General features: G+C 44.5%; 2 protein-coding genes across 2 annotated transcripts in view; one reads left to right on the top strand and one right to left on the bottom strand.

The window, feature by feature from the left end:
• The window catches only part of CFDP1 (craniofacial development protein 1), a 135,114-nt gene extending 134,076 nt beyond the window's left edge, over window positions 1-1,038 (bottom strand). The window contains exon 1 of the mRNA XM_082270022.1: window positions 882-1,038. Coding sequence (XP_082126148.1) covers window positions 882-942 — 61 coding nt within the window. The 5' untranslated portion in view covers window positions 943-1,038. The remainder of the gene's footprint in view (window positions 1-881) is intronic.
• A 422-nt stretch (window positions 1,039-1,460) lies between these two features.
• On the top strand, window positions 1,461-21,879 carry TMEM170A (transmembrane protein 170A). The gene is made up of 3 exons (XM_082270571.1): window positions 1,461-1,708; window positions 15,136-15,306; window positions 21,318-21,879. Exons 1-3 carry the CDS (start codon window positions 1,585-1,587, stop codon window positions 21,446-21,448), a joined length of 426 nt encoding a protein of 141 aa, XP_082126697.1. The 5' UTR covers window positions 1,461-1,584; the 3' UTR covers window positions 21,449-21,879.
• The last annotated feature ends 527 nt before the right edge of the window (window positions 21,880-22,406 follow it).

Raw genomic sequence — 22,406 nt, 5'->3', positions numbered from 1 at the left:
AAATACTTACCTTGAAAAAGTATTGTCCAGCGCTGCCATCTCAGGTGTGGGCAGCTTGAAGCCAGCACGATCCTCTTCTGTGTCCTCTTCCGTCTTCTTCGGTCCCACGATGCACTGCACCGGCCCCGCCGTCACTTCCGGGGCTGCAGCGTCATCCCTGCACAGCTTCTGCGCATGCCCAGAAGCTGTTTAGCAAGGTATGACGGCGCCTGCACCGGAACTGACGTCGGGGCCGGTGCAGGCACATTGATTCCTGGGAGCGATGACGTTCAGCTCCCAGGAATCATTGCAAAGCCAGGAAGTGACGACTCGCCGTGGCCGCGTCAGGAAGAGGAAGTAAGGTAAGTATATTTTCTTCTAATCCAAGGTAAGTAAAAAAAAAAAAAAAAAATTGCGATTATCCATTTGTTTTTCAGGTAACCCCGGGCATGAAGATGGAGGCAAGTATAATTTTAGGGTGGAACTCCGCTTTAAGGTTTACACTGTAGTTCTAATATTGCACAATTAATTTCCCTTTTTTAACATTAAGATTATTTATTTACTCAAATACATCACGAGCCTTCGAATTAAAAATATATACTCTTAAACCATACCGAATCGCATCCAATACCCTTGAAGCGCAGTACTCCCCCCCCCCAATTAATTACTGATAATGAAATGAGTTGATGCTTCTAAAGGCAAGTGAAAAAAATGCAAAATGAGTGGAATTTAGAGGCAAATCTATCCAGTCTGTATGATATGAAGGTGCAGCAGTCCCTCACACTACATCACTGTTGGTAGATCTAAAGGGGATTGTATTGTGTGTGTGTGTATAGATCTCCCATAGGACACAATAGGGGGATGCAGAGCTGACCTCACCGTGCCTCTGGTCATACACCTACCTGAGGGCACATAATCCTCATCATCAGAGGAAGAGTAATCCTCCGAGTCACAGTCAGACATCGCCGTACGATGGAATCCACAAACAAAATCTGATAACCGAATGGAACTGCAGTCAACCACCCAGGTGAGCACTACGCATGCCTGGAAGCCGGTCGCTTCACAATGCGCATGCGCGACCCGTTGACCCGTCCATGTGAACAAATATCAAACTACCTTGTATAGCGCATGCGCTAAAGTTAGCAGCATTGGCTTGCAGCAGGAAGCCACAGTGAGGGACAGGAACATGGATTTGGAAGAAAGTTTGCCTTAACCTGCCCTTCCCATACACAAGCCAAAGTAATCCCTTCGATACCTGTAGGCATAAAAGGTCAAAGGAAAAAATGCCCTTTACAAACATGGCGCCACATGAGTTCCTGCTCCCTAACGCGTAGAGGAGACGTACAGAACCCAAATAAACGCCACTTCCGCACACAAAGATGACGACCCGCTTATTGGTTGTAATTATAACAGACGTGGACAGTAACCAATAAGGAAGAAGTATTATTTCTGACAGCCTCTCCCCTCCGTTTCCTCATTCAACGATTGGCTGCTGCTCTATAACTTGTGCGGGTCCGGGGAAGAAGGCGAGAGAGGCTCGGGGAAGTTGAGTTGGGGAAGCTCCGGGGAGCAGTCGAGGCCTGGACGGCGGTGGATGGCGGAAGTATGGACAGCGGAGGGACGGGGGGAGAGACCGGGCTTCTACAGCAGATCCTGAGCCTCAGCCTGGTCCCTCGGGTTGGAAATGCCTCTGTGTGCCCCACTTCCACCGCCCTGTGCGGCTTCCCGGGTGAGAGCAGAGCCCTATGTACAACTCATCCAATAACATGGTGTGTGTGGGGTGACCACCTATGGCAGGTCATCATTGGGGGCACTATACTCCTACTGCTGGGGTCAGGGTGAAGTCCTATCATTGGTGGCCCTATTTTACATCAGGGGGCTTATTGTCCTAGCTCCAGTCACACCCAGATATTTTGAAGCGCACTTTTTACGTGTGTCACGCGTAGGGCAGCCCGTTGATTTCAATGGTTGGCCGTACGCGAGGAAGACACGGCAGAGTAGCTGATGAGGGTCCTATTCACACCTCTGCATTTCTCATACGACCGCCCATTTACTGGAACAGGCCGCCCTACGCATGAAAAACGCACCAAAGCAACTCCTGCGCCTTTTTTGGGCAGAAAGCCTCGCATATTTATGCGCTGCTCAATTTCCGGGCGTTTGGGGAGCCATTGAACGAAACGTCCGCCTCCTCCATTCAGAGGAAATCTTTATCTCAAAAAGAAAGAAAATAATAATTGTAAGTGCTTACAAAGTGTTAAGCTGGCATACATGGATCGAAGTTCAGCAGGGACCAGCCGAGATTCCATCCATGTATGGGCAGGATGACTGGACCCAAGTCCACTCGGGTACAACCAGTATGTCAGATCTTATTTTATTTTTAATTGCCGGCTCACACTGAAGCGGCACGACTTCGGGGGCGACCTGTGAAGTAGTGTGCACCACGACTTCGGCACGACTAGCATGGACTTCACATAATGGAAGTCTATGCAAGTCGCTCCGAGGTCGCCCCGAAGTAGTACAGGACCCTTTTTATAAGTTGGAGCCACTTGTGTTGCTCCTATTAGAACCGTTCCTGTAGCGGTCAATGGACCGCGACGGTGCGTGACTTGTCAGGCTGACCAAGTCGCCTGACAAGTGGTACTAGTGTGAATGGAGACTTAATCCGAAAGGTTTTTATTGAACACAATAGCAAAAAACAAACACACTTTCCAATGTACTGACATGGCAATAGCCTACAATAAGCAATACAGATTATATTCAACTCAGTGTCCCCATCATCTGTCAAAACGTCTCGGATCCATTATCACACCGCTTACAGCTCACACCCAACAACACTACAGGAGATTAATAACAATGCATGTCAGATTTTTTACATGCGATTATAGCAACTAGCAGCAACCACTGCATAATGCCGGCCGAGAAGGCTCCCCACCTTGACTGCCTGTGTTGATGGGGGGAATCTAGAGTTTTCTTTCCTCCCACCCGCTAAAAGGGAAGAAAATAAAATCATCTATGGGCTGCTTTCGTCTAGCAGATTTACCTGGATGGAATTGAGTAATGTATTAAAGATGAACTCCAGCTAACACCCCCTCCCCACAGACTGACAATGCTGCTGTCCAAAGGTGTCTCTGTTGTGCCTTCATCCAGAGTGTAAGCACTCTTAAGCTGCATACACACTATACAACTTTTGTTGTTAGATTTCCTTTAGATTTACCTTCAACTATGTAGTGCAAGGGCCTGCCTGATTGCATACAAATTGAAAGTGTTTAGGTCTGACCTCATATTATATGGTTTTGGTAAATCTAAAGGAAAAAAATCTAAAGACACTTGTATAGTGTGTATGGCCCATAATACAGGGAGGGGGTGTTACTGGACAGATCACCAGGTAAAAACAGAGTGGGGGGATAGACAAAAAAGAAAACTGAGAGGAGAAAGTGGAAGCAGGTACCTGTCAAATCCAGGTACCCGCTTTTTTTCTATTAAAATAACAAACATGTTATACTTCCCTCCTCTGTCCCTGGCTGGAGCTCCTGGCCCCTCCCTTCTGTTGAGTGCCCCCACAGCAAGTAGCTTGCTATGGGGGCACCCGAGCCAGCTGCCGCCGCCCCCCTCTCCTGATTGGCTAACTAGGTTTGATTGACAGCACCAGGAGCCAATGGCGCCGCTGCTCCGTCTAAGCCAATTAGAAGAGAGAATCCTAGACAGCTGAGGCACTCATGGACATTGCTGGAAGGAGATGGGGTTCAGGTAAGTAATAGGGGGCACTGGGAAGGCTGCTGCACACAGAAGGCTTTTTATCTTAATGCAAAGAATACATTAGAATAAAAAACCGTCCTGACTTTACAACTCCTTTAACCACTTGCCCTCCAGAAGATTTACCCCCCCCCCCCTTCATGAACAGGCCATTTTTTTTTGCCTTATGGCTCTGCATTACTTTAACCACTTAAGCCCCGGAAGATTTTACCCCCTTCCTGACCAGGGGGTATTTTGCGATTTGGTACTGCGTGATTTTAACGGACAATTGCGCGGTCGTGCGGCGCTGTACCCAAATGATATTGATGTCCTTTTTTTCCCCACAAACAGAGCTTTCTTTTGGTGGTATTTGATCACCTCTGCGATTTTTTGATCATGCGCTATAAACAAAAAAAGAGCGCCAATTTTGCAAAAATAATAACATTTTTCCAATTTTTTTTTATATGAAATTCCCCCAAAAAATTTAAAAATCTAAATTTTTTAACATTTTAGGCCAATTTGTTTTCTGCTACCTATGTTTGGTAAAAATAAATCGAAATAAGCGTATTTTGATTGGTTTGCGCGAAAGTTATTGCGTTTACTAACTAAGGTAAAGATTTATGTCATTTTTATTTATTTATTTTTTTTTAACGAGTAATGGCGGCGATCTTCGATTTTTTTTTTTTTTTTTTTTTGCGGGACTGCGACATTGCGGTGGACAGATCGGCCCTTGACTGACATTTTTGACACTTTTGGGGGTACCAGTGACATTACTACAGTAATCAGTGCTATACATATGCACTGTTACTGTAAAAATGACACTGGCAGGGAAGGGGTTAACTTTATTGGAGAAGGAGGGGTTAAGTGTGTCCCTAGGGGCGTGCTTCTAACTGGTATGGGATGTGGCTGTTTGTGTAACTACAGAGATATACGATCATGCATAGCAGGACCCTATGATCTCTGCACTTACACAAAGGAGAATGACAGGCGGCTTTGTTTACATTAGCCGCCTGCCTTTCTCCCTCTGTAACGGACAATCGCGAGTGACCGGCGGACATCGGCTCCGCCGGTCACACGCGCGGGGATCACAGTGAGAGAGCGGGGGCGGGAGTGCGCCTCCGGCGGCGCACGCTCGCCCCCTATTGGCTCGCAGGCGAGTGACATGCCCATACGTCACTTTGCCTGCACAGGGCTGACCGCCGCAGTATATGTACTTGTGGCGGTCGGCAAGCGGTTAAATGAAAATTGCATGATCGTGCGATGCTGTATCCAAATATAATTCATCTTTTTTTCCCCACAAACAGAGGTTTCTTTTGGTGGTATTTGATCACCTGTGCAGTTTTTATTTTTTTGCGCTATAAACAAAAAAAGGCTGACCATTTTGAAAAACAACAATATTTTTTACTTTTTGCTATAAAACACATCCAATAAAAAAAAAAGTAAAATATATCCAGTTTCTTCATCAATTTAGGACAAAATGTATTTTGCTACATGTTTTTGGTAAAAAAAAGAAAAAACAAATCCCAAGAAGCGTATATTGATTGGTTTGTGCAACAGTTCTAGTGTATACAAACTGGGATTTTTTATTTTTACTAGCAAGGGGATTACTGGCGGGGATTAGCGACTTATAGCGGGGCTGCAATATTGCGGTGGACAGTCGGGACACTAACTGACACTTTTTGGGGACCAGTGACACTAATACAATGATCAGTGCTAAAAAAAATGCACTGTCACTGTACTAATGACACTGACTGGGAAGGGGTGAAACAGAGGCGATCAAAGGGCTAAATGTGTTCCTAGCTGGTGTTTTACTAAACTGTGGGAGATGCATGCCCCTGATTTGCAGACATACAGGATCAATGCCTTCCCCGCTGACAGAACGGCAGTCTGCTTTGTTTATATAGGCAGACTGCCATTCTGTCTGTGTAATGAATAATCAGCGGGTGCAGATGGACATAGAGTCCGCTGTACCAACCAATCAGTTCCTGCAGCGTGTAGTCCTAACGAGAACGGGCCGCCTGCGTGCCCCTGACCTGAAAGTGCTGGATCAAGTACTAGGTACGTAATCCAGCGCAGGAGAGCCGTCCTGCCGCTGTATATGTAAGTTATACAGTGGGCAAGTGGTTAACAACTAATGGCACTGCAAGCTTGACATCTGAAATGTGCACGTTCCCGGAACACACAGATCTAAATCCAGCCTTGGCCTAGGCTCACATCTATGCATGCGTGCGTGTGTGCGTTTTTCATGTGTTTATTGGTGCATTTTTTTTTTTTTTTTTTAAGAAAACTGGTAAATGCAGCCCTAGCAAAATGCTTTTCCATGTGTTTTTTGCTGAGCTTCCATTGAAGTCTGTGGACCCGAAAAAGCACCTTCCTGCATGAAAAGAAGTCCCCGCACCCCCTCCTAAAATACACTGCAAGAAGTTTCATAGATGTGAATGGGCCCCATAGGAAACAATGCTAACTTGATTGCTGTGCGGTCCTGCACGTCAGAAAAAAAACGCAGGGGTGTGAAGCTAGCCTTTGAGTAGATCTAAAGTAGGGATGAGCTCAGGGATGTTCAGATCCCGCCAGGAAGCTGTTGCTGTATTTGGACAATCATAAGCGGTCAGGGCTTTCCCCATCCTACAGTCACATGTGCTCAGGTGGCCTGTATATGTGCTGCTGCGGGGCAAGGAAAGCTTAGGACAGTTCCATCTTCATGGCAGGATCGCTCACATGAGTTTGGTCAGGCCCAAAGGTGTTTGTGTTGTGTAGTGCAGGGGTCCCTACTCCCCAAGCTTGTCACTTCATGGGGGGGGGGGGGGGGGGGGAGGTTAGGTGCAGCCTGGGTCTCGCCGCTGCTCCATGAGATCCTGTCCCTGGCATGGCTCTCCTCCCTCCCCTTCTTCGTGACCACAGAGAGGGAAGGGAGTTATGGTGCTAGGAGGAGAGTGAGCGCCCTCTGGTGGTCAGAGGGTGGCAGTGCAGGTTGTGCTAGCTTCCTCTGCCCGCTATCAATCCCTGGTGTGTGGCCTGGTTACCAGAAGGCACCAGTTTGCGGCCTGGGGGTTGGGGATCCTCAAACTATGGTCCTCCAGCTGTTGCGGAACTACACATCACATGAGGCATTGTAAACTCTGACATTTACAGACATGACTAGGTAGGAATGTATTTGTAGCTCCTGAACAACTGGAGGGCCATAGTTTGGAGACCCCTGGTGTAGTGTATGGTCAGTTTAAAGGCAATGTCACCTTTAGTGAAGTTGTCCTTTAAAAAATCTCCTACCCCGAGTCCAGCCCACCTTAGTTTATGTGATTTATTAATATTTCATTTATTTCAGGTATTTATGTAGTACTGACAATGTACACAGCCCTTTCCATGTTGTACGTTTACATCCGTCCCTGTCCTCGAGGAGCTTACAATCGAAGGTCCCTACCTTACATGCATAGAAACCCATACAAAGGCCAACATAGACAGGATCAAGTTAACCTGCCAGCATGTCTTTGGAGTGTGAGAGGAATCCCACGTAGGCACAGTAAGAACATACAAACACTATGCAGATAGTAGCCATATTGGAATTTGAACCAGTGACTCCAGTGCTGTAAGGCAGAAGTGCTAACCTTTAACCCTTTGTGCTTACCTTCAGTCTGCTTTCCTCCAGTATGGTCCTGGCACGCTCTTCTTCACACTGTCCTTTCCAGGCCCTATTCGCTTCTATGGGTGAGCTTTACTCTGAGTCCACCATTAGCATATCTTCCCATAGAAATCATTGGGGTCACAACATGCAGAATGAAGAGGAGACGGCCAGGGCCATGCTTAACCTCTTGCCGACCACCCGCCGCAGATATACTGTGGCAAGGGGACTCAGCTCCTCAGGAACTATCATGGGGCACGCGCACGCCGCGATTCATGAGAGGGGAAGCTGATCTGCGGGGCCGGCGGCCGCGATTGCTGCCAGGGACCCGCAATCACTTCCCGGGGAGAGATATATACTTATAAACAAGGCAGACTGTTGTTCTGTTAGCAATCAACACAGGGCTCCTGTGTTCCTCCTATTTTGGAACACCGGTCTCTGTGTTGATTCCATAAGCCCATCCCCCCCACAGAAAACATCCGCTAGGGACACATTTAACCCTTTGATCACCCCTGATGTTAACCCCTTTCCTGCCAGTGTTATTAGTACAGTAACAGTGCATATTTTTAGCACTGGTTACTGTAGTATATTGTCACTGGTCCTCCCAAAAATGTCAGTTAGGTGTCCAATCTGTCCGCCGCAATGTCGCAGTCCTGCAAAAAATCGCTGATTGCCGCTATTACTAGTAAAAAAAAGAAAAGAGTTAAATAAAAATGACATAAATCTTTCGCCTAGTTTGTAGACGCGATAACTTTTGCTCAAACCAATCAATATACACTTATTGGGATTTGTTCTATAGCAGAAAGTAAAAACATTTTTTTTTCTTTTTAATTGTCGCTCTTTTTTTGTTTTTTAGCGCAAACATTAAAAAACTGCACAGGTGATCAAATACCACCAAAAGAAAGCTCTACTTGTGGGGAAAAAAGGACATCAATTTTATTTGGGTACAGCATCGCACGACCATGCAATTGTCAGTTAAAGTATCTCAGTGCCGAATCACATAAAATAGCCTAGTCATTAAGGGGGTAAAACCTTCTGGTCCTTAAGGAACGATTGCTAGATCAGGGCGGAAGGTAGGCGTAACATTGGGTGAATTTGCTTTTAGGAATGGGGGGCCTTATTAAAGACCACTTTACAAAAGGTGACATCCTTAAAGTGGAGTTCCACCCTCAAAAATAACTTTTCCCTATCCGCTTGCTCTAAATTAAATAGAATTGGATAATTAAAATTTTTTTTTTTTTTTTATTCACTTACCATGTTTTTAAAGAAAATATACTTACCTTCCTTCCTCTTCCTCCCTCTGCAGACACGGCTGCCGCCGTCACTTCCTGCTTGCATTGACTCCTGGGAAATGAGCGTCATCCATCCCAGGAGTCAATGCGTCTGCACCGGTGTCCCTCGTCACTTCCGGGGCAGGTCAGAAGCTGTGCAGGGATGACGCGCCTGCCCCGGAAGTGACGAGCAGGGCATTCTGGGACTCCAACGTCACCGAAGAGGACGCTCTGGCTTCAGCTGCCCACACCTGAGATGGCAGTGTTGGACAAGACATTTTCAAGGTAAGTATTTCTTCTAAAAGGTAAGTGAAACCGGGGACAGTTCAGAAGCTATCGTTGCTAAAAATGCACTTGCCCTGACTATCCCGGGGGTATTTTTATTTAAAAAAAAATTTTCAGGCTGGAACTCCACTTTAAGGCTCCTTTTATATGGTCCGCCTTCGTCGGCAGACTCCTTGCTGCTCAGCGGGGATCGATCCGCAGATCCCCGCTGAGCAGGCGGATGATAGCTCCGTCTCCGCTCACTGTGCGGAGAGGGAGATGTCAGATCCCCGCTGTTCTCTATGGGGGAATCGGATGAGAACGGACCGCCTGTCCATTCTCATCCGACCCGATCCCCTGGACGGATGGAAAATGGGGTTTCTATCCGACCGGATTTCACGGACAGGATCGGATCGGTGTCAGCGGTTGTGCATGTCATCAGTTTAGGGTTATTAGAATAGAATAGAATTATTCTTCTGACTCAGTTTACATTCATATGGAGGCGGATGAGGGTGTTAAAGTTCTTGGGTGTAACTTTAAAGCGGTTGTAAACCCTATAAAAAAAAAAAAACCTGCAAGACAAAGGCATAATGAGCTAGTATGCATCGCATACTAGCCCATTATGTGTAACTTACCTTAGAACGAAGCCCCGACACGGACCCCCGGACATCGCTGCGGGCGCTGCCATGATCCCTCGTCGTCTCTTCCGGGTTCGGCGGCTCCGGCGCGCTGATTGGCCGGAAGAGACGGCTCCGGCGCGGTGATTGGCCGGAGCCGCGATGACGTCACTCCCGCGCATGCGCGCAGGAGTGATTTTTCCGGCAAGCTCCCGGCAACTTAATTGAAGGTCCCCCCGGACCTTCAGAGCGCATGCGCCGCTCGCGCGAGCGGCTGCATGCACTGTAAATATCTCCTAAACCGTGCCGGTTTAGGAGATATTATTTGTACCTACAGGTAAGCCTTATTATAGGCTTACCTGTAGGTAAAAGTGTCAAAAAGCGGGATACTACCGCTTTAAATGTTTAACCTCTTGCTGCCCACATAACACATTTGTGTGGCAGGAAAAGAGGGTGGACTTTAACGCCCATGCACTGCACATTTGCGTCTATAGCCAGCACAGTATTCTGTACTGAGAACTTGTTTCCAGCATAGTGACTAGCTCTCTGTCTGTACCTGTGATTGGAAGCCAGCAGGACCTGCTACTGATCTTGTGACCACTGTGACAGCCAATCGCAGTGATCATGTGATTGGACCCATCCTTCCTGCCCCCTGGGTGTACAGACCCTGTTAAGGGGATGGCAGGGTGGGAAGGGGTTACCTTTTTTTTTTTTTTATTATATCACTTTATTTCTCACTTTATTGCTCTCACATAGGCTGCAATAGAAGTTTACTGAGACATCCGGGGTCTATTTTGATTTTGCTGTATGATATTTTAGTATGGATAGTATATGAAAAGTTCTAGAATATGATTATCTGCTTCTCAAGTCAACTCCGTCTATCTGCAGTAATTATATTGTATATATTACATGGTGAATGTTTTTATGTGATTGTTTTTAGAAAGAAATTCTTCAGGAAATTAGTGAAATGTTTAGTGACGTTTAAAGTGCTAAAAAAAGACTGTCAAGTGTGTCCATCAATCCTATACCGAGGTGATCAGAGTACTTACAGAGCACTCTGAGAGTACCCAGCCTACGTACAGCACAGAATGTACTCTACACAACCTGCAAAAAACAGAAAGCTTTGTCCATGGGTGATGTGGGTGGGCAGTAGAGCATGCTTTTATGAGATATTTGCTAATTTAGCATTTTTCAGTAAAGTAGTTTGCATTGAGTGTCTGTTAGGTGAACCCTCTGCTACACTGCTATCCTCTACTCATGACAGACTCCATAGAAATTAATGGGGTTCACGGCACTCGTGTAATGACTGAAGAGTAGCTGGCCAGATTACATCTGAGGTTGGGTCAATGGATCGTGGCTGAAGGTAAATATAAAACCAGGCTGCCTGCATTCAGGGAGGTTGGAGGCTGTAGCAAAGGAAGCAGAACATTGTTTATGTAGAAGTAAAAAATATTCTGTAAGCCAAAGAACTACTGACCCTCATCTTAAAGCATTCCAGGTATGAATATTTTATACATTGGTCTAAGCTGGATCAATGTAACTATTCATATGCCTTACCTAGCCAATGCCCCTGGAAGCTGGTAATCATTGAAGTAGACCTGGCTACTCTCGTGATCTCTACTTACTTTCACATCCCATGCTGAGTGGTTGCCCTGCTGTGTTCGGCTGCTTGACAGTGTTTAGAGCTGGGTTTCTCAACCAGGGTTCTGTGGAACCCAAGGATTAGTCCTGAGGGGTTCCTTGAGCAATGGGCAATTTCTGCCTCTCCGATAAGTTTCCAATGACGCTATTGTTCCTTTTAGCTATCTGTGCGGGGGTATTTCTTCCCAACGATGACAAGAGTAAGGAGCATTCTTCCCACTGACTGTCACACTAATGTGTCATGAATTGTAGATTTTTTAAATTTTTAGCAGGGGTTCCCCGAGACCAGAAATTTCAAAGGTTCCTCTGTGTTGAAAAGGTTGAGAAAGGCTGGTTTAGAGAATGCTTTGCATTTTCTAAATTAATGCAGTGTGTTCTCTGATTGGAATATATGGAGAGCGTGACATCACCAGCCCGCCTTTCCACCTTATCCAATCAGTGCTTTGCGTTCATTGAGAAAATTCAAAGTGTTCTTTGAATGGGCTGTGTGAATGGAAAAATATGGACGGCCGCACACCAATGGTAATTGCATTGGAGTGCGGCCATCCAGATTTTTCCTTCACACAGTCTATGCAGAGCCAACACCCTTATGTGGGGAAGGTGTAATTTGAAGGACCGACACCTGGAGCAGTAAACTATTTTTTATTCTCTGAATGGCGCCAGCGCTGAGCTGCCAACCTCCTGTATTCACAATGCATCAGGGCAGTCGCTCAGTACGGGACCTGGAAGCAATCAGACATCACTGGAGTGGTGGTGTCTAATTCAGTGATTTTCAACTTCCAGGGGCATCCATCAGGTATGGTATATACAGGTCCCTCTCAAAAAATTAGCATATTGTGATAAAGTTCATTATTTTCTGTAATGTACTGATAAACATTAGACTTTCATATATTTTAGATTCATTACACACAACTGAAGTAGTGCAAGCCTTTTATTGTTTTAATATTGATGATTTTGGCATACAGCTCATGAAAAACCAAAATTCCTATCTCACAAAATTAGCATATTTCATCCGACCAATAAAAAAAAAGTGTTTTTAATACAAAAAAAGTCAACCTTCAAATAATTATGTTCAGTTATGCACTCAATACTTGGTCGGGAATCCTTTTGCAGAAATGACTGCTTCAATGCGGTGTGGCATGGAGGCAATCAGCCTGTGGCACTGCTGAGGTGTTATGGAGGCCCAGGATGCTTCGATAGCGGCCTTGAGCTCATCCAGAGTGTTGGGTCTTGCGTCTCTCAACCTTCTCTTCACAACATCCCACAGATTCTCTATGGGGTTCAGGTCAGGAGAGTTGGCAGGCCAATTGAGCACAGTAATACCATGGTCAGTAAACCATTTACCAGTGGTTTTGGCACTGTGAGCAGGTGCCAGGTTGTGCTGAAAAATGAAATCTTCATCTCCATAAAGCTTTTCAGCAGATGGAAGCATGAAGTGCTCCAAAATCTCCTGATAGATAGCTGCATTGACCCTGTCCTTGATAAAACACAGTGGACCAACACCAGCAGCTGACATGGCACCCCAGACCATCACTGACTGTGGGTACTTGACACTGGACTTCAGGCATTTTGACATTTCCCTCTCCCCAGTCTTCCTCCAGACTCTGGCACCTTGATTTCCGAATGACATGCAAAATTTGCTTTCATCCGAAAAAAGTACTTTGGACCACTGAGCAACAGTCCAGTGCTGCTTCTCTGTAGCCCAGGTCAGGCACTTCTGCCGCTGTTTCTGGTTCAAAAGTGGCTTGACCTGGGGAATGCGGCACCTGTAGCACACGGTGGCTCTAGATGTTTCTACTCCAGACTCAGTCCACTGCTTCCGCAGGTCCCCCAAGGTCTGGAATCGGTCCTTCTCCACAATCTTCCTCAGGGTCCGGTCACCTCTTCTCGTTGTGCAGTGTTTTCTGCCACACTTTTTCCTTCCCACAGACTTCCCACTGAGGTGCCTTGATACAGCACTCTGGGAACAGCCTATTTGTTCAGAAATTTATTTCTGTGTCTTACCCTCTTGCTTGAGGGTGTCAATGATGGCCTTCTGGACAGCAGTCAGGTCGGCAGTCTTACCCACGATTGCGGTTTTGAGTAATGAACCAGGCTGGGAGTTTTTAAAAGCCTCAGGAATCTTTTGCAGGTGTTTAGAGTTAATTAGTTGATTCAGATGATTAGGTTAATAGCTCGTTTAGAGAACCTTTTCATGATATGCTAATTTTTTGAGATCGGAATTTTGGTTTTTCATGAGCTGTATGCCAAAATCATCAATATTAAAACAATAAAAGGCTTGCACTACTTCAGTTATGTGTAATGAATCTAAAATATATGAAAGTCTAATGTTTATCAGTACATTACAGAAAATAATGAACTTTATCACAATATGCTAATTTTTTGAGAGGGACCTGTACATTGAGACATTGGGTTTCATTTCATTCATCAGCTTCCATGTATTTTTTTTTTTTGGTCAATGCTTGAGTGAACAAGCTGATTGGCTACCATGCACAGCTGCTCCAGATTTTGCATTCTCCAGTTTTAGTAAGTCAACCCCATTGATCCAAGCTGGACTAATGTAACTGTATAAAATATCCATACTTTAGTTTAGTCTTTAAATCTTCCTATCATAATTGGGTGTCCAAGGAATGGGCACACTTTTTGTCTTTTTCCCAGTGTGTTGTGCAGGAGATCAGAACCTTGAAAGATTCTTATTTTCCCACACAAAATGTATACATACATTAAATGGCATCTAAACCCAAAGATGAATATGTTGCCGCTTATCAGTTCTATCATGTGGTGGGTGCATTTGTTTTTCTTTTTTTATCCAAGACCGTTTTTTGCAGGTACAGAAAAATCTTTCCAGGATTCCAGTGTCCTTGTTGCTGTGGACTGAACTGATACTGTAAGGGGGACTTCACACTGCCCTACCGCGCTTGTGCAAAAATGCAACTAACCCACAGTTTTCGTGCTGGTTAGCTGCACTTTCCCCTAGACCTCTATGAGGTCCTGTGGTTTTGGTGCAGCTTCAAAAAGTACACCAAAATTCCTTCATGTTGCACCTCTGCACTTTCTAAAACCACACCAAAACTGCAGGACCTCAGTCTATGGGAATGCGTCACTAACTAGCACAAAAGCGCACGTTTAGCTGCGCTTTGCCCAAAGCACAGTGGGACAGCACCAGGGCAATGTGAAGCTGCCCTGATTCGAACAATCCTATCAGTTTTTCCAGCTAATTTATGTGAACTACAAAAGAGCTCCCCTATTTGTTATGGAGACGAGGTGTATACTGTAGGAGGGGTATTCGTTTAAATCAGGAGAGCAGCTCAATGGACAACCACAGCTCCCACCATAGATACAGTAATCGAGGTGTGTGTAGCCACCCAGAAAAAAAGCGTGTTATTTGCAGCGTTATAACACTGAACTGTTTTATCTACATATGTTTTTGTTGTATGTATATCTATTATATAGTAAAAAGTGCAGCGCTAAACAAAATTAGATAGCTCTAAATATATCAAACAATAAATATCGAGTGGGGGTATAAAGTGCAAAAGTGCCAATATTAAATAATCGTGACAATAAAGTCCATATAATAATTATAAAATCCACAAAGAAAGGAGGATGAAAATCCCGGTTTAATAGAAATGGATTGTGCCACCATCCATGCCTCAATCACCACTCTGTTACTGTCCACTGCTCTATAAGGATAAGCTGCTTACCAGAGAGTATGGACTCGGATACCATTAGCACAACGTCGACAACGCTTGAGTGTACCCAAAGGTAGTGTTTGAAGGCAGCTCTGAACGTGATTCCATGATAGGACCCCCACTCAAAGTAGTAATGTACAATGCGTTGGACTATAAAGAAGCCTCCACATACTGTAAAACTGTAACTTCTAATTTTATTTAAAAGGTAAAAAAAAACTTCTATCATATCATAAGTATTTGTCTCCCTTATTGCTTCTGTGTGTTTTTTCAGAAATCCTCTTTTCTTGAATATGCCTGATTTAAAATGTATTATTTTTTTTTTCCAGAGATGTGGTATGGCGTATTCCTGTGGGCACTGGTCTCTTCGCTCTTCTTTCATATACCCGCTGGACTGCTAGCTTTGTTTACTTTGAGGCACCACAAATATGGGAGGTTCATGTCTGTGGGAATCCTGCTGATGGGAATTGTGGGACCAATATCTGCAGGGATATTAACAAGTAAGCATGTGGATTTATCACTGCTACTAATTTTGATACTTTCAATACGGCCTATTGGGAAATATTGATATCAGCCACAGTTCTCAGGTTTTTTAACAGTTGTTAACTTGGGCCTTACAAAGTTGATGATATTGTGTATCTGGAGCTTTTCAGCTTCATAGCATCAGCCTTTGTGTAAATTCTGTATCAAGCTTGTGTTTGTCCAAGAACACTGCTTAAATGAAGTAGAAAATGCGGTTTCCTGGCTTCCAGCCTAAGCTCTTTATTTCCAGTTCACACACTCTGGCTTATAACACAATGCATTGTTTGTTTTATAGTGCATCCAGAAAGTATTCACAGCCTTTTTACATTTTCTACAATTTTGTTATGTTTACAGCTTATTCCAAAATTCATGATTTTCCTCCAAATTCTACAAACAATACCCCATAATGACAATGTGAAAGAAGTTTGTTTGAAATCTTTGCAAATTTATTACAAATAAAAAACAAAAAAAAATCACATGTACCTAGGTATTCACACAGAAAAGAAGGATGGTGCTCTGAAATGAAATAAACACCCCAGAAGTGTTCTCATGTAAGGTTACATAGTTACATAGTAGGTGAGGTTGAATAAAGACAATAGTCCATCCAGTTCAACCTGTGTAGGTGTGTGTGACTGTAATCATCTAACATAGCCCTTTATCTCCTGATCCTTGAGATGTAAGTCTAAGAGTCTTTTGAAAGTCACCATACTACCCGCAGAAACCACCTCTTGTGGTAGACAATTCCACAATCTTGTAGCCCTAACAGTAAAGAACCCCCCACGTTGCCTGAGGTTAAAACGCTTCTCCTCTAATCGCATTGTATGTCCTCGAGTCCTCATGCAATTCCTTCGAATGAACAGCTTTTTTTCTAAGCTGAGATCCCCATTAAGATATTTATAAATTGCTATCATGTCCCCTCTCAGACGTCTCTTCTCCAGGGAAAATAAATCGAGCGATTGCAGCCGCTCTTCGTAGGTAAGGTCCTCCAATCCCCTAATTAGTTTAGTTGCCCTTCTCTGGACTCTCTCCAGCTCCAACACATCCCTCCTGAGGACTGGCGACCAGAACTGGACAGAATACTCCAGATGCGGTCGGACCAGAGTTTTATAAAGTGGAAGGATTATAGTCTTATCTCTGGAATACATCCCTTTCTTTATGCATGCTAATATTCTGTTGGCTTTGGAAGCTGCCGCTTGGCATTGCATGCTGTTGCCTAATCTATCATCAACCAAGACTCCCAGATCTTTCTCCATTTTTGAGTCCCCCAAGGGTTCCCCTCCTAACATGTATTGTGTTTTTATGTTTTTGGTCCCCAAGTGCAAAACCTTACACTTCTCCACATTAAACCTCATTTGCCATGTCGTTGCCCACTCCGTAATTTTGTCCAGGTCATTCTGTAGGATATCTGCTTCTTGCTGTGCAGTTATTGCCCTGGCCAATTTTGTGTCATCTGCAAAAATTGATAACGAACTACTGATCCCGTCCTCAATGCTGTTTATGAATAAATTGAACAAGGTTGGTCCCAGGACTGAGCCCTGGGGCACCCCGCTTACTACCTCAGCCCAGTCTGAGTATGCGCTGTTTATTACCACCCTTTGGACACGGCCTTTTAGCCAGTTCCATATCCAAGAGCAAACCCTGCTGTCGATACCTGCAGACCTTATTTTATAAATTAAGCGCTTGTGGGAAACTGTATCAAACGCCTTAGCGTAATATTGCATATTAAAGGTCTTAAGACATTTAATATGCACATGCAAGTAAAACAATTGGCATACTTTCTAGCCAAACCTTGAAGCCTCTGTATCTCCTCAGGGTGCCATGGGGATCCCTAGAGGGAATTATGGGATTACATTACCTCAAAAACCCAAATGGGAGGAAAGAAGGGTGCTCTCTGATGAAAAATGCCGACCTCCGATGACAATGGCTCGCACGGTCCAGTGTGCGGCCGCTTCCTGGGACCGGGGCCAATTACTGTCGTGTCTTCCGTGAGGACCGGAAGTCGCGGTTGGATGACGTCACCGAGAGAGGCCGGAAGTGCACCGCAGAGATAAACAAGAAGCCGGGCGGGACGGAAAGAATGATGCGATGGCTTCTATGGAGCCTCTGATTGCCACAACTACATGTTTCGCTAATGTGTAGCTTTGTCAAGTTCTTAATACTTTGTTCAAGCCTCAAGTCTTTTTGAGTATAATGCTACAAGCTTGGCACACCTATTTTGGGCAGTTTCTTCTATTCTTTCAGGATATCAGGTTGGATGGTGAGCGTCGATGCACAGCCATTTTCAGATCTCTCCAGAGATGTTCAAACAGGTTTAAATCTGGGCTCTGACTGGGGCACTCAAGGACATTCACAGAGTTGTCCCATAGCCACTTCTTTGTTATCTTGGCTGTGTGCTTAGGGTCGTTGTCCTGTTGGAAGAGATGAACCTTCGCCCCAGTCTGAGGTCCAGAGTGCTCTGGAGACGGTTTTCATCAAGGATTTCTCTGCACATTGCTGCATTCATCTTTCCCACTATACTGACTAGTCTCCCAGTTCCTGCTGCTGAAATACATCCCCACAGCATGATGCTGCCACCACCATGCTTCACTGTAGGGAAGGTATTGGCCAGGTGATGAGCAGTACCCGGTTTCCTCCAGACATGACGCTTGCCATTCAGGCCAAAGAGTTCAATCTTTGTTTCATCAGACCAGAAAATTTTGTTTCTCATGGTCTAAGAGTCCTTCAGTTGCCCTTTGGCAAACTTCAGGCAGGCTGTCATGTCCCTTTTACTGAGAAGTGACTTCCATCTGGTCACTCTACCATACAGGCCTGATTGGTGGAGTGCTTCAGAGATGGTTGTTCTTCTGGAAGGTTCTTCTCTCTCCACAGAGAAACTCTGGAGCTCTGTCAGAGTGACCATCGGGTTCCTTGTCAGCTCCCTGACTAAAGCTCTCCCCCGCTCGCTCAGTTTGGCCGGGCAGCCCACTTTAGGAAGAGTCCTGGTGGTTCCAAACTTCTTCCATTAACGGATGATGGAGGCCACTGTGCTCCTTGGGACCTTCAATGCTGCAGAAAGTTTTCTGTACTCTTCCCCAGATCTATGCCACAATACAACCCTGTCTCATAGGTCCACAGTCAATTCTATGGAATTCATGGCTTGGTTTGTGCTCTGACATGCACTGTTAACTGTGGGACCTTATATAGACAGGTGTGTGCCTTTCCAAAGCCTGCCCAATCAACTGAATTTACCACAGGTGGACTCCAAGTTGTAAAAGCATCTCAAGGATGATCAGTGAAAACAGGATGCACCTGAGCTCAATTTGGGAGTGTCATGGCAAAGGCTGTGAATACTTATGTACATGTGATATTTTTATTTATTTTTTTTTTTTTTATAAATTTGCTAACATTTTTAACAAACGTATTATTATTTGTAGAATTTCGAGTAAAATATCAAAATTAATCAATTTTGGAAGAAGGCTGTAACATAGCAAAATGTAGAAAAAGTGAAGCGCTGTGAATACTTTCTGGATGCACTGTATAGTCTTATCTATTATACTATTGCCCACTAGACAGGATCCTTGATTTATCAAGCAATAATTTGTGATTCTGATCTGGGTAACCGTTTTTTTTCTATTTTTGTAAACCTACCTAAAGCTTCAGGTCCCTGCTCCCAGCTTGTACAGCCCTGTCCAGTGGATCCCATCCAGGATGCAGGTCGGGGGAAGAGTCCATCTAAACTGCTTACAATATCTAAGAGCAAAGGTAGTGAACCGCTAGCTGCACACCAAGCAATCCCGTACATCAAAGAGATAATCGCAATCTACCTCAATCCCGGCAACTCTTCTGATGCGTCTCGCCCCGTCTACAGGGCTTAGTCATGGAGATCGAAACGTGGGATGTGTGGCTGGGATGGAGGTAGACTGAGGCAGCTATTATTTCTTTGATGTATGGGATTGCTCCATGACCGGCTTATGGTTCACTACATTTGCTCCTAGTTTCTAATTTCTGTTGTGATGGCACTGTGATAGAATGCTGGTGATTCTGTTACCTCTAGTGCCACCATAGCTCTAAATGCCATTGGTGGATGAGCCCTCCAGAAACATCAGCAAAAGTATCCCTTCCTGTACCATGCATATGGGTAATTGCAGATGAATCTTACATCATTATTATGGTAGATCTTGTTGCCAACTTGAGCCTCTGCGAAGTAGGATATTGCAATCGTCTTGCTTTCTCTGCTAAACCGTTTCTCCATTCTAGTGTGTTGACTTCCACTATAATCCATTATCCAAAATAATTCCATCTGCAAAGTAATGGTGGCCATACACCAATCATCTGCCAGTTCTTAAAAAAAAAAAAAAAAAAAAAAAAAGCTTTACTGGAACAAGCGGATACATTGGACACTCCATCTGCTTGCTTCCTTGCATGCTCTTCACCCCCTTGGTGAGGTTTAATCCTACAAACTCGATGATTAAAGAAAAATAATCCTTACTTTTTAGATTGCGTTGACAATATTTTTCTATTTTATTGTATTAGGTGTAACCATGTGACTGCCAAATACCTTTTTCAGTCTTCTTGCTGTCAGGGCAATGGGGAGATCTAGCGATGCCAGATTGAGTTACTGAGGGAGAGGCAGGTTCTCTCCTGTGCTGTCCATCCCTCTTCCCTTCTCTCCATCCCTCTTCTTTGCTTAACTCCCTGCTTTTTGGTGATGTGTGGCGAGTGGAACAATTTTTATTTTTTTTTTCCTTTGAACCTCATGGACCATCCTTCTAACAAGTAAGGGTGCTGTCTGCGGCTCCATGAACCCAGGGATCCATGACCTCCCCAGGCCCAGCCCCATGGAAGAGGGAGCAGGGTCTCTGGCTGGTTTCCCCCACATTTTAGTACTTCACAATTGCCAAGTGCACTAGGTGTCCCTTCTGGTAGGGGTGGAGGGGACAGGTGTCAGGGCATGAGTTCGTGCCCATGGAACACAAAGTGAATACATAGGGAAACCTATATCAAGTACAAAAATGATGACTTGTAGACATTGGTATAATGCTATAGGGCTATCCCCTCTTCAGTCTATCATGAAGGCTGCTGCCAGGCTTATCCACCTTACCAGCCGCTCAGCGTCTGCCTCCCCTCTCTGCCAATCCCTACACTGGCTCCCGATTGCCCAGAGAATTAAATTCAAAATACTAACCACAACATGCAAAGCCATTCACAACTCTGCCCCGAGCTACATCACCAATCTTGTCTCCAAATATCACCCAAATCGTCCTCTCCGCTCCTCTCAAGACCTCCTACTCTCAAGCTCCCTTGTCTCCTCCTCTCATGCTCGTCTCCAGGATTTCTCCAGGGCCTCTCCCATCCTCTGGAACGCTCTACCTCAACCTGTATGGCTATCTCCTACTCTAACTGCTTTCAGGCGATCCCTGAAAACTAATTTCTTCAGGGAAGCCTATCACACCGCCAACTAATCTGCCATCAGCTCATTCCCTACTCTTACCTCTTATAACACCTGCCCCACCCCATTAGATTGTAAGCTCTTCTGAGCAGGGCCCTCTAAATCCTCTTCTATTGTATTGTATATGTACTGTCTCCCTCTAATATTGTAAAGCGCTGCGTAAATTGCTGGCGCTATAGAAATCCTTAATAATAATAATAATGCAGATCAGAACGATGCAGTGTGTATAAAATAGGTAAAAAGCCTATTTGTTTTCTACTGTGGGATCCATTAGCTCTCTAAAGTCTCTGGATATTATGCTGACAATCATTTTCAGGTAGCAAGTAAATGCTTTGACATTTTACCGGAACATTTCCTAACTGCTATGTAAAAGCAGGCATGACATTTGAGTATTGATTTACAAAAAGTTGACATATCAGAATTCATTCACTTGCTGTTAAACATTGTAAAATATACCATTGCTTGGTTGTTTAGCTTATTAATATTGCAGGTTATGGGAAAGCAATACCTCTATATAATATGGACTTTTCTTTTTCTTTTCCATTTTTTGTTTCTAAATAGGTGCTGCCATCGCTGGAGTGTACAAAGCTGCTGCCAAGGAAATGATTCCCTTTGAAGCACTAGTTTTGGGTGTGGGTCAGACATTCTGTGTGCTTGTTGTTTCCTTCTTAAGGATTTTAGCGACTTTGTAACTGGTTGCCCTTTCCAGCATGGTCAAAGATGTAAATTTGGATTTAAGCATGGCGGTTAACCATGACTGCCCAGTATTGGAGCCTTGAAACATCACTGTCAATATGATTGATGGATTTCAAGTCCGTAAGATTGCCTATATCTTAAAAGAACCACTCACTGGCATCCAGGTGTAGTTCTTCAGTGCCCATGATAAACCTGCTGCATGCAGCTGGAATACAATAAGGGTTTTACATGCCGTGGTCACCAGCTGTTTCATAAGACATTGGCAAAAAGAAGTGACTGATTCTCCGAAATCCACTAAATACAGCATTGCAACAATTTTACAATCGTTACCATTTCTGGAATTACAGTACAGTTTTCTAATGAATTTTTTCTTACAAAAGGTAATCTACGATAGAAGAACAAATATGCACTCTACTCTGCACCTTCTTTTTTTTAAGGGTTGTTTTTAATGGTTAACAGCACCCAAAACAGATCCTCTTTAGGCACTTTTTAAATGATTTTAAAATTGTATTCACTTTTAGTGCTTTTGCTGCTAAACTGTTTTGCATATATTCTCATTCTTTTCCGATCGTGTAACCATACTTGAAGTGCATTTTTACTCAGTTCTTTTCAGATTGTCTTGCTGTCGCGCTAATACTAAATCTGTACCTTTTTTAAAAGGAAATCAAGTTGAAGTATGGCCAAAGCTTTTTTAGTCATACTTCTCAAATGGATAACAGGAGTGCAGTTCATTCTGCACTCCTGTGATCCATTTTCAGCTGACACTGGGCTGAAGTCACAGCCGCTCCAGGCTCTGAAAGGATCCCTACCATATGATCAGTAGCTACTCAGAAGCGTGGAACGGCAGCTGGCTCAGCCTCTTAGCGATCCTCTGAGAGCCTGATCCAGCCCCTCCTGCCCTCTCCACGGCTCAACGCTCCAGTGAGCACTGGAGGGGAGAGCAGAGAGCCGCTG

Source organism: Pelophylax lessonae (genome assembly GCF_965119305.1).
Source record: "Pelophylax lessonae genome assembly, chromosome: 10".
Taxonomy (NCBI): Eukaryota; Metazoa; Chordata; class Amphibia; order Anura; family Ranidae; genus Pelophylax; species Pelophylax lessonae.
This window is presented reverse-complemented; position numbering and strand designations above follow the sequence as displayed.

Coding starts and splice junctions, on each gene's coding strand:
- TMEM170A (XM_082270571.1), top strand. CDS start 1,585: ATGGACAGCGGAGGGACGGGGGGAGAGACCGGGCTTCTACAGCAGATC. Junction 1,709..15,135: donor CGCCCTGTGCGGCTTCCCGG/GTGAGAGCAGAG, acceptor TTTTTTTTCCAG/AGATGTGGTATGGCGTATTC. Junction 15,307..21,317: donor ATCTGCAGGGATATTAACAA/GTAAGCATGTGG, acceptor GTTTCTAAATAG/GTGCTGCCATCGCTGGAGTG.